The following is a 12,457-nucleotide window of genomic DNA, read 5'->3' as shown; positions in this document are numbered from 1 at the left end:
GCTTATAAAACATACAATTTCTTTTCACATAAAGTATTATAAAAATGATAACCTTCATCAGAAAAGCATTCTTGATCTTCATGACCTTCATCAATGAACATCTGGTTCGTTACTAATTGATAATATAAGCCATGTTTTTTCATTAATTCATCATGAGTTCCTTGTTCTTTTATCATACCATTTTCCATTGCACAAATAACATCAGCAGTTTTAATTGTAGAAAGGCGATGAGCTACAACTATTGTAGTCCTACCTTTTTGTGCCTAATTAAAGAACATGAATTAGGCATAAATATGCATCAACTTACAGTGTTAAATAGATATACAAAAAACACTCACAAGAACATTGTAGCTCATTCTAATGCATTGCTCTAGAATAACATTACACAGGAAGAAAAATGAATCATGATATACTCGTTTTGAATTCTCGAAAGATAATATATACTATTAATTCAACAGTTGCTTTTTAAATGTTGCAAAATATATGTTATTTTAACTACAATTCAAGTAATTTTGATTAATATTTATAATTCAAATCAACTATTTTACTGATCTAAAAGAAGTTTTCTGCTTCATGTTATCGGCAAAATTTTTAATATCAGGCCAGTGTCTTGTCTCCTGTTAGATAATACTTAATATATAATGCTGAGTCCTTCACGGGGAAGCTGTTTCAAATTCCATAAGCAGCCAAAACATTGTTTTCTGTTATTGCAAGAATATGCAACTAATTAATGTGTTATTTAGTATTATCAACATTTTGAAATTTTAACGTGATAGGAAATGTTTTGATGTGTCAAATTTTACCAATGTGCCACATTTACTATGTCTGCTTCATAGAAACCCAAACAAAGAGATCAGTGGCGGCTGGTACCTTGAAAAAGTGAGGGGGCCAGAAAAGTGAGCCCCCCAAAACCAGTTGAGGGGGGGGGCAAGGTTCTGAAGCTTTCCTGTGGAATTTTTTTCAAAATTGAAGTCCTGAAATCGACCTGAAGAAAAAAAAATCTTCGTATAATCCACGGATAACACGATGCAAAAGAATAAAGCGTTGATTTAGCATACAATTTTAGCAACTAAATTAAAAACGTGAAGAAGTAATAACTTTAAAGGCACATTCAAAATTAATATGAAAAATAATGATTTCTCCTCTAAATTGTCATCATAGTAGTTACACTAATTACTTGAAGACAGCGAGTCAAGAAAGGAGCAAACGGTCTAATATTGTGCAAATGAAGGCTTCTTCCTTTACTGTATGTTGTTTAATTTAAATAGCCTGAATCGCGGAAGAACCAGTAAGCTATGCTAAATAAACAACATATTGGTGGGTAACTGTCTCTGTGAATCTCACTGTAATTATTGAAGTTCACTGCATTGGTGTTGAGAGGAAAAAAACACAGATATTCCGTGGCAGCGTATAATCCACACCTCATTGATCTTACACTTTTTTGACAGATAATACGCATGAAAATACGGTACAATCCATTTTTTTTATTTCAAGCAAGTAGTACACACAAAAAGGAAAATAAATAAAAGTTACAAATTATTATTTGAAAAAAGTGAGGGGGCCCAGGCCCCCTCTGGCCCCTCCCACGAGCCGCCACTGAAAGAGATAAATGAGAAGAAGGTGCTACAATGAATGAAGTCAACGTAGCTTTGAATTATTGTAAAAAGTTGTCTGATTAGCATTCCCAATCTTGAGAAAGAAAAAGATTTTGTTCAGCATATCAAAAGAAAATGCTAGCAGATAATTTATGATGGTTGTTGCTTTGTATGTAATTGGACATTAACGAGCTGATGTGTGCATCACATGACTTCCTTTTACTCCAATTTAATGTCATTTCCCCATTATTCGCTATTTTAATGTGATTCAATATTTATTCTCTAAATATCACCAACAATGGCCAAATTGAAACCAAAAAAAAAAAAAAAAAACTCCGCCAAATTTGTCGCCAAGTTGGCGACAAAACTTGGCGACCAAAAGACTGGCGATATATCGCCAAGTGTCCGACAAATTATAACGCCACTTGAGTTTACATCGAAATTAACAATGATTTCCCCCCAAAAAGGTGCAAAAGACCCCCTTAGGAACATCCGAAAGCAACCAAAAGGGGAGGTGCACAACTAGACCCCACTACGAGTCTATGTACCAAATTTCAACTTTCTAGGACATACCATTTTTGAGTTATGCGAGATACATACGCACATACGCACATACACACATACATACAGACGTCACGAGAAAAGTCGTTGTAATTACCTCGGTGATGGTCAAAATGGATATTTCGCGTGTATATACATTCTTAGGCACTTTTCCGCATGTGGTCGAATCGAAAAAAAAACTCAACATTCATTTGGGGGTGAGCAAAATGGAAATTAAGGGCGATTTTTGAGTGAAAATTTTTTCGCGAATACAATACTTCCTTTTTTGTAAAAGGAAGTAAAAATAATCTGATTTCAAAAAAAGAACAAACATATATTTTAATAGAAACAAAGTTTCCTTTTAGTCTTTAGAAATGAAACACCAGTTCCTGCTAAACTGTATTCAAGATAATCCCACACACTAAATCCTACTGTTGATTCCTTGGAAGGAATGGTATGAGAAATGGGTATCAAAAGATTCAAATCTTCACTGATACTTACTAAATATCCTAAATATCAAGGTATATCCAGCCTCATTTTTTTTTTTTTTTTTTTTTTTTCATTTTTAACTGCTTACAAGAGCGTTACTGAATTCCAAACTACAGTGCCTATGAACTTTGGAAAGCTGGTAAAATAAAATGAACCAAATCATCTCATGACTCTACAGAAGGAAATAGTGACACAAAAATTCTTTTGAATAATAATTTTGAAATTTGGCTACCAAACTAAATTAAATGAACATACATTCTGCAAGTAAAATAATTGTAGTTATGGCATCAAACTTAGGATCAGAGAGTCCTGGGTTCAATGAAAGAGATAAAATAAAACTCATTTCAGTATCTGTAGGGTATAAGATCATTAAATCAGCTTGAAAATCCTGTTGTCAGTCATAGCAGTTACCATGAGTATGGAGACTGGAGAACATTGTCCTCCTTTTTAGGCTTGGGGAATAAAATATGGAGAGAACTGGTAGCAGTATCTCTTGGTAAACAAATAACAACTACTGCTAATACCATACAAATACATTAATGTATGAAAAACAATGATAATTAAAACATACCTTATCAAGAGCTTGCTGGACAATAGCTTCACTTTCAGAATCTAAAGCAGAAGTTGCTTCATCTAAAAGAAGTATTCGTGGATCACGTACTAAAGCTCTTGCAATGGCAATTCTTTGCTTTTGACCACCAGATAATTGTGCTCCTCTTTCCCCAACCAAAGTATCATAACCCTAGAAAATTAAAACCAATACTAGAAGTTGTACAAAATTATTTTGAAAATTAAAATGTATTTCAATTGAATTCTTTTTTTACTTAAAAATAACACAGTCTAAAAGCAGTGCCATTTTCTCCTTACTAACAAAAAAGTATTCAATTAATTCATAATGGATAGATGCTGAATGTTTTTCTGTTTTTTAAAGAAATTTAAAGTTTTCCTCTATTTCAAACTAAATACAGTTAAAGGCATTATCATGAATCATTCATAGTACATCAGATATCTAACCAAAAACAAGGAAATCTACAAATAATAAGTTTCCTTCCAAATATTAAGACCAAAAGTTAAAGCAATTATCAGTTATTAGGGGAAAAAATGAATACATTAAAATTTAACTAAATTTATAACAAAAAAAAAATAATAATTCAAAACGACATTTTATGTTTAATACTTTCATTCGGACATAAAAGTGCATAGATACCTTAGGCAGTTGAACGATAAAATCATGAGCATTAGCCATTTTTGCAGCAGTAATGATATCAGTTAGTGAAACTCCTTGATGCCCATATTCAATGTTATTCGCTATTGTACCACTAAATAAAACAGGCTCTTGGCTAACAATACCAATTTTTGATCGCAGCCAGTGAACATTCAAAGACTTCAAACTGTGCCCACCTAATGTAATCTAAAGAAAAAAATATATCAGCATTACAATTCATCAAGGAACTTACAAGATTAAAACATAACTTTAAAATACAGTAAACTCCCGACTATTTGTGGAATAGAGGGGCATGGTCACCGCAGATTACCGAATTTGCGAATAATCTGCAAAGTAAGTAAAAAACGATACTAGTGTATCCAATAGCTTTAGAAGAATTAATAACACTGTTGTACATTTAAAATATAGGTAAAATGATAACAGTGAATAAAAAATGTTAGTAAAAGCTAAACAAGGATCGCTCATTATTGCAAATGGATAACATAGATAAGCGAGCAAATGGTTCATAACAGATTAACTGAAACAGGTCAAGCTGGGTTACACAGAAAATGCATAGAGGAAGAGGGGGGGGGGGGGGTAGACAAGAATGGACCGGTCACTCAATTACGCAAGTTAGTCGTGTAGAATTAAAATTCAGTAAGCACTAGGGTATATTTAAAAATCACACTTCAAGTACAGGTTTCCGTGACCATGGAAGGTTTGATGTCTTTGGAACGGAAGGGGAAGAAAGAAATGGGAATGTCTCGAAAGAGATTTTTTACTTGTTAAATGAAAATGTGTGCATGTCTGCATTTAGTTAATCATCGCTGAATTTTAATTATTATTTTTTACTGTGAAAGGCCAGGATAAGCCGCCTGCGGATAATCGGGAGTTGACTAGATTTAGTTCTTGTTAGTCTTAGTTCTTTATCAGACTAAATAGCTGGGTTAGGACAGACATTTGTGTTTGGAAAATTTTGCATATAGCTGAAAACCAGTACAAACTTTAAATACATCATTATAAATAAAATGCCAAAAATCCCCATCAATCTCTCGCAATTTGGCAGAAAAAATGGATTTTTTTAATATTGGCCTTAGGATGAGCTAATGCTTTAAATAAGATTTAAAGTTATAAACAGAACTACATTTTAGTTTTAGTTGAGTGGTAACAAAGTGACAATGGTTAATTTTTCAAAACAAACAATACTTAAAGTAAAAATGTTTGTGCATTGCTCCTACCCATATAAAATAAAAACAATTCGAGTTACTAAGTCTTTTTTTATAGTTCCTGTCTCAAATTTATTTGTTAAATCCCTCTTTCAACATCAGTCTAGCCATGGGATAGATTAACAACTTTATGGACTTTATTTCAAAAAAATCGCAGGAAAAACATTAGAAAATAGCCAAATTCAAGAAAAAAACGTAAAGTTTCAAAAAAAAAAAAGGAAAACTGCAGGTCTGCAGAAGAATCTTATGCTTGAACTTACATTGTTTTGCTTATGAATCTTAAGATAAGAAGGAAGAACAATCAAGTAAAGCTTGACCACTGAGAGATGGCAGATGACCTTGAAGAGGAAACATTTGCACGAGGGACATTTTTAAAGTAAGGTCTATTTTGAAATAAAAAAAGAACGAGAACAGATAAAGCAAAGATATTTATAGCAAAAAAAATCTACCACCCATACGCTACAGTTCGACACTGCTCCCGTGATTTTTCCAAGCATTTGTCATAGCGTGGTACAGGTTTTTGTATACCTATTCGTAAAAAATTGCCGCCTGTGTAGTCAACCATGGGGTAACATGTTCTCTGAGCTCATTATTGCTGTTGTGCCACAGACCACCTAGGAAGGACTTTAGATGCCGAAACAAATGAAAGTTGCTGCGAGCGAGGTGGGGGCAGAACCAGAGGATGTTCAGAAACGTCCCAGCCAAAGCCCTGTAAGAGTCCTCATAGTTTACACAGGCGGCAACATCGTATGAATAGGTATACAAAAACCTGTACCACGCTATGACAAATGCTTGGAAAATCACTGGAGCAGTGTAAAAATATAGCATAAGGGTGGTAGATTTTTGTGCAATAAATGTCTTTGCTCTATCTATACTCGTTCTTTTTTTATTTCTAAACGGACCTTACTTTAAAAACATGCCTTGTAATAGGTAGAATCAGTTAGAAGGTGCCAAGTGGTAAAAGTGGGTTCTTGCTGACCCTATCTATTACAAAATAATAACTAACAAACTACTACAAATGATAAAATGATGTTTCTGTTTCAAGCTCATCTGCCATCTCTATGGAAGCTTTAACAAAGACATTGGTTACATCTTTCTTCGACAACACACAGCAAAACACGTGTACACCAGAAGTAGGCTTCATTTCCTTCTACTGAAGGAATGTGAATATGAAAATATTTCAGCATCCATTTAATTCTAAAAAACAACTTCACAATATGGTGCTGGTTGAAATTTAAAATTTGGGGTTTTTATCTCATTCGGATTTTAAATTAAGTAAGATAGCCCAGTTTTGAAATTGTTGTTGCAGAGTACAATCAAAAAATAAAAAATAATAATAAATTTAAAAAAAGATCATTATTATGAGTAGCAGTTATTTGAAATGAAAGCAGGATATTTGCAGAATAACACTACTTACGATTCCTTTAGCTGGGTCATAAAATCTCAAAATCAAGTTCACAATGGTGGATTTGCCACTTCCACTAGCACCGCATAATGCCACAATTTGTCCCTCCTTTATGCGTAGTGTAAAGTTTTTTAAAACCTGCAAATAATAGTATTTTACAAACTTTAGTATAATTAGAGAAAAATGTAACACATTTAACAGTGAAAGAGATCAACTGAAGAGAGTTTGAAGTAATATATTAGCTAAAAGTAGAAATTAAACTCCAGAACTTTTTTCATGAGAACATTCTTCTGGAGGTGAAATTTGGAGATCATGCGAGAAAATTCCTTCCTTCTTAAAAGTCAACCATCCATAATAATGTAAAATAATATTCAATTATCAAGGTCAAATCCTACAAGTAAAATGATTTTGGGTTTTATTTAGCCCTCAAAATGATCATTTCGTTTCAGAGAATTTTCTCGGAATTATGTAAAAGACGGGTCAATATAGTAATGTTTTTGTAATAAAAATGGATTGAAAAAGCAAAATAAAAAGCTGCAATTAAGAGCTGAATCAAAAGGGAGCAAAATAGCTATAATAGGGAAGTTGCAACCTGTTAAATATTCCTATTTTGACTATCCAATATTGTTAATTGATCCTCAAAACTCAAAAAATTCACCATCACCGAATTTTAAAACACCATGATTGATTTTTCATGAATTTTTTAAAAATCCACGCACAAAAGTGCGCTCTTTTGAAACGTCATGAGCTTACGTCACAGGGCTCTAGGGGGCAGTCTTCAGCTGAAGATCCCCTATTTTCGCTGCGGACATTTTGAGCACGTCGCTATTTTTATTTTCAAGAAATTTAACAATCCTTTTCAACACACTATGGAGGCCGGATTCGTTAAAGCACAGTCTAATAATCTTCCTCAAGTAACATCAATGATGGTGTTTGAATATTTCAAAGAGGATAAGAGATTTAATGTTCCAGAAACGAGATGAAAGTGCGTCTTAAACGAAGCCACTGCACTTTCCTTGGCTTCTCCTTGTCCGCTGATGGGCGGCGAAAGAGCGGATGACGTCACTTCCTTAGCCCATTTGACGTCACATTCGCTTGAACTTAAAAAATTATTTTGAAAAAAAAAATTATCTTATTGCAAAAAAATTTTCACCGATGATGTTCATACATGTTATTCTATCATATAAAAATAAAATTGAAAAATCAAAAACTTCCCTATTTTTACACCCCATTTAACAAATAAAAATATGTTTACAAATTATGTAAATGTTAACTCTTTTTCAACCAATTTTGCATTATATAAAAATTATCATCTACAGAATGATCCAAAAGTCACGCAGCCTGTTGTAAAATATTTTATTTAAAAAATAACATTAAATTTAAATCCATATTATTTTGCTTGCTGGCAATACCGTAATTTTGGTATAACACACCATTTTTAGTTTCATACTCTATGTGCACTGACACTTTCAGAAGCTTTTAGTACGTCGTTTTGTCGATTTTTTAAAAAATATTGAGCAATAATTTCCAACTCATTCATTTGAAGTCATTGGTTGATCCTTTCACTAATTTATGAGTAATTCTACACCAAAGACACAAATCACTCAGTAAATACCTAGTTTTTGGGAAACTGGAACCGGAGAAGTTGACGCCCATCTCTACTAGGCCAGAACAAACAGACAAGGTGAAAAGCAAAATGTTGAACTTGAATTCAAAGGGTCTCAGAAAACTGGCCTTGCAGATGTATTTATCACATGAAGCTTTTCACAGAGCTCAGAAGAAATTGAGAACTTTACACTTATTATGTTAGTATCATTCAAGAATTGAAAACTCCAGATGAAATTAAACAATTAAGTTATTGTCAAAAGTCAAGGAAATGTAATTGAAAAGTTGATCATGTGCTCTTGACAAATGAAGCCTGGTTGTTTCTTGTTTCTCCTCACAAGCTCTAATGGTAGTTCCAATACAAGAACTGATCCACTGAAAATCCACACATTAATCATGAAAAGATTTTGCATTCGACAAAAATTTCGAATTCAGAGGAAAATCTATCTTGATCATGCTATATGCAAAAAGCTACTAAAAGTGTCAGTGTGCATGGAAAGTAGAAATAAAGATTGCCTGTCATTTTGAAATATAGTCAACAAGTAAAACAGCTTGCATTTAAAATGAAGAGTTATTTTTTAAATAAAATATTTTATAACAGGTTGCATGACTTTTGAACCATCCAGTATTTCATCACACAAAATGTTCACAAATATATGTAAATAAGATTTTTACAACTTCTGACTTTAATAATGAATGCTCCAAAGCTAAATTTGTTGACTTAGTTTTTTTAATTTAAAATTACTTTGGCATCATTTTCTACATACATTTACAAATGAATAATAATCAATATAGAACATAGAACTCACAGATGAGACTCTAAATGTGATTGTATCTAATTACAAATGGTATATTAACAGCTTCTTAAGTTGTGAGAAGTAAAGTTACCATGCATCAATATCAATTTCAAATGCCTAAATACATTCATTTTTTAAACCTTTGGATTAGATAACATCTTTTCAAGGATATTTCATTCACCATTGAATACTTCAGTTTTTAAAATCAGAAGAATATTCCCCATCCTGTCTCAAAAAAGACCAATTAAATTTATTTTCTCAAACCAGTTACAACCTGAAGAATATTATAATATTCACCACCAGAAAAATGCCCCATTTATGAAGTATTACAATAATGCCATTCTGGAAAATTTTTCAACCAATAATCATTTGAAAGTGTTAATTAAAGGTATTTTAAAAATGACTTAATATTTTGCACATATATTATGGGGGTGGGGACGTAAGAGATGTAACATATTGCCATAAAAGTTTTTTTGAAAGTGTCGGATAAAGATATTTTTAAAAATAAATTAAAATTTTATACACATATTATGGAAAACACACGTAAAAGTTGTAATATATTGCTATAATTTTTTTTAATATATATATTTAATTCCAATATTCAAATTTCTGTAAAAAAAGTTTTGTTAAACACAATAAGTATTAATGTAAATCTGGATATTTTTTACTAATACTCTCATTTAAAATTTCATTTCCAAATAAAATGTAATGAAAAAAAAAAGCTGTCAAAAGTTCTTTTAATAACAATTTATACTAATAAATAAATAGATACCTCTGTGAAGAAATGTAACTCAATTCTGTCAATCATCAACGTTTTGATGCACAAAATTAGCAAATTACTGTATACAGGTGTTTTAAGTTTTTGGATGAAAAGACATCCTGTAAAAGCTAAACTTTACACTTACTTTGAGACCAATTTTGCACATTCTAGCATATTCAAGAACAATTTTGATTGTTCTCAAACAAAATAGTGCAAATATTTAGTTTCAATTGTTTGAATTGCTACTTTTGCTAGCAGAAAATCTTCAAAATAGCATTTTTATTATTAACACCCTTAAGTTAGTGCTTATTTTGTATTTTTTTTTTTTTTTTCAAAACCATTCCTTCACATTCAATGTTGTCCAATTGTTGTGACTACAAGTAACTTTAAAAAAAAGATGTCTCAAAAATTCTCCTTCACAAGAATCTTTTTGAGAACCTTCTCCTTCATATTATTACTGAGCATTTTATGCCACAAGTTTAAAGACAACTTTAAAGACTTAAAGAGAGTTCAATTAGTTTTTATCTAAATTACATATGTGGGAAAAAGTAGCAGAATTTTTAACTCGTACATAGCAATTTGTAAGAACAGAAAACATTACCTTATAAAATAAATGAACAGACTCAACAGATTTACTCTCTCCAATCAAAATTACGATCAATACATGAACAATAGTCTGTATGCATATCTTTAAACTAGTTGCTTAAAAATAAACAATAATCTTTATTTTCTCTCAAAATCTAAAATTTAGCTGATAATATTGTTACTTAAGTGTTTAATATTTTAGAATTTTGGACAATGTTCAATTAGTTAAACTTCAATTCTGTGAACTTTAGCTATTAGCATTATGCAACAAATATTCATTGGACAAATTTTTAAAATGAGGTTCAAAGAAGTAACAAACCTGAACAGTTTTTCGTGTTGGATAAAAAAAGTTCACATTTTGGAAAACAATATTTGTTGAGAATTCACTGGGCTGCAAACCTTCATTGGAATAAGGGTCAATTTTCGGTTTCTAGAAATACATTTGCTTTTTACAATTAAAATAATCAAATAATTTCAGAACACATTTAATTAATAAATATATTTCATCAAAACTCAATACTGTCATCAACATAAAAACTCAACATTAAACCTTGCATAAAAAGTGTTTAGTGACAAAAAATAAAGCAAGATAAAACTATATTTTCTCAAAGAATTAATAACCGAGAAATAGTCTATGATAGCAATGAAAAACCATGTGTTGTGATAACAGTGGAAAACACAGGACAGCACAAAAATATTAAAATTACTGTTAGAATATAAGACCATTAAATACACTTTAGAACTAGGCATTACAAGTTTTAAAGGTTTTTGCATTATATATTATAGATCATTTCCTAAATTAACTAGCTTTACATACATGGTCAAGTTTGATATTGGAAACTTATAATATGCTTACATAAATTTCATAGTATGAATAGAGCAATACAAATCATACAATTTAGTAGCATTCAAAAACTTATAACAAGTTATTAGCAATCAGAAGATCAAAAGCACTAGCTTATAACTGCTTTTTAAACAAATTGTCAATAACTGTTTGCTTGAGGACTTTTGATTTTAGAGCACATATTTTTTATTTTTTTTCTTCCTTGCTAGAGCTAGGAAACCGGCTTCTGACCAGACTTTGTGCCACACATTGATAAGCATTTCTTGAGTTAAAGAATCCCATGCTTCTCTCAATATTTATAAGACATCTTTCAGTGAGTATAGACAATTTCTAAAGAAGCTGTCTACTCATACAGTTCAGTGAAGAAATCATGAATGATCCAAGATCTTTTATTATTCTTCTGAATTACAGGTAGCCTATTAATGCCTTTTAGGTAAAAAGCATGTTAACAACATCAAAAGTGTTACATTTCTATGTTCCTGCTTTATTGCTGCACACAAGTACAGTGACCCCCCTTTTTTTGTCCCCTTTTGAACTTGATGTTTTACTCTTTTGTTCATCTATAACTTTTGAACAGCAAATTCTAATTGAACTAATTCATGAATGGCGGTTTTCAAATCTAGTTAGCCAACCAGTGTACTAATCACAATTTGTTTCAACATTCAGTTCTTTATGCAGCTTCTTCCTTTTTGATACAATATTTGCCTAGTTGTGGGAATAGTTTAGGAGCATCTTTACTCAAACTATTCAAACAAAATGGCATCTAAGTGATCTGTTTGAGCTGCATGCCAATCTTTTAAGATTTTACATTTCTTTGGAAGAATCCAAATTCGTATATAAGTCCAATATTATTTTCCTGTTACTTCATATATCATACAGTTTGATTACTGATCCCAAAAACTCTGGTAATTACTTTATTGATGAGACTTAATGAAGTTCTTTTAACATTTCAACTTCCTGTGAAATAGTAAGAATAATGCTTTTTTTTTTTATTGGCACCAATCGACACACAATTTGTCAACTTTTTCTACTATGATTTCATTATTTATAGCACATGCAACAGAACTATTATTTTAGTTAAAATAAATCTTGATGTAATGCATAAAACAATCGAACAGCATGCAAAACAATGTGAATGATTTGTGTGATCACTAGTGTGATGTTAATGGTCGGCTGTCAATCACTGAAAAGCAATTCCTGTTTGTACTGCAGTTCTTTTAAAGATGATCAAATAGCACTATAAAAGTGCTTACTTATTGTAATCACATTATTTCGTTCATAGTTTAAAAACAGTTTATGCGACTAATTATACAGTTATGTGGATGCTCTGAATAGGGAGTAATACATCAAAATTGCTGTTTGGTTCCAAAATCAGCACATGGACAAAGAATCAGAGGCTATAAAACA

The 12,457-nt window shown here is 31.4% G+C and overlaps 1 protein-coding gene across 1 annotated transcript in view; it reads right to left on the bottom strand.

Annotated features, from left to right (window-relative positions):
- Window positions 1-12,457, bottom strand: part of LOC129231724 (ATP-dependent translocase ABCB1-like) — a 74,601-nt gene that overhangs the window by 20,899 nt on the left and 41,245 nt on the right. The window contains exons 11-15 of the mRNA XM_054866086.1: window positions 10,526-10,636; window positions 6,472-6,597; window positions 3,832-4,035; window positions 3,196-3,366; window positions 53-263 (exon numbers count right to left, since the gene is read on the bottom strand). Coding sequence (XP_054722061.1) covers window positions 53-263; window positions 3,196-3,366; window positions 3,832-4,035; window positions 6,472-6,597; window positions 10,526-10,636 — 823 coding nt within the window. The remainder of the gene's footprint in view (window positions 1-52; window positions 264-3,195; window positions 3,367-3,831; window positions 4,036-6,471; window positions 6,598-10,525; window positions 10,637-12,457) is intronic.

Source organism: Uloborus diversus, chromosome 10 (assembly GCF_026930045.1).
Source record: "Uloborus diversus isolate 005 chromosome 10, Udiv.v.3.1, whole genome shotgun sequence".
In the NCBI taxonomy this organism is placed as follows: domain Eukaryota; kingdom Metazoa; phylum Arthropoda; class Arachnida; order Araneae; family Uloboridae; genus Uloborus; species Uloborus diversus.
This window is presented reverse-complemented; position numbering and strand designations above follow the sequence as displayed.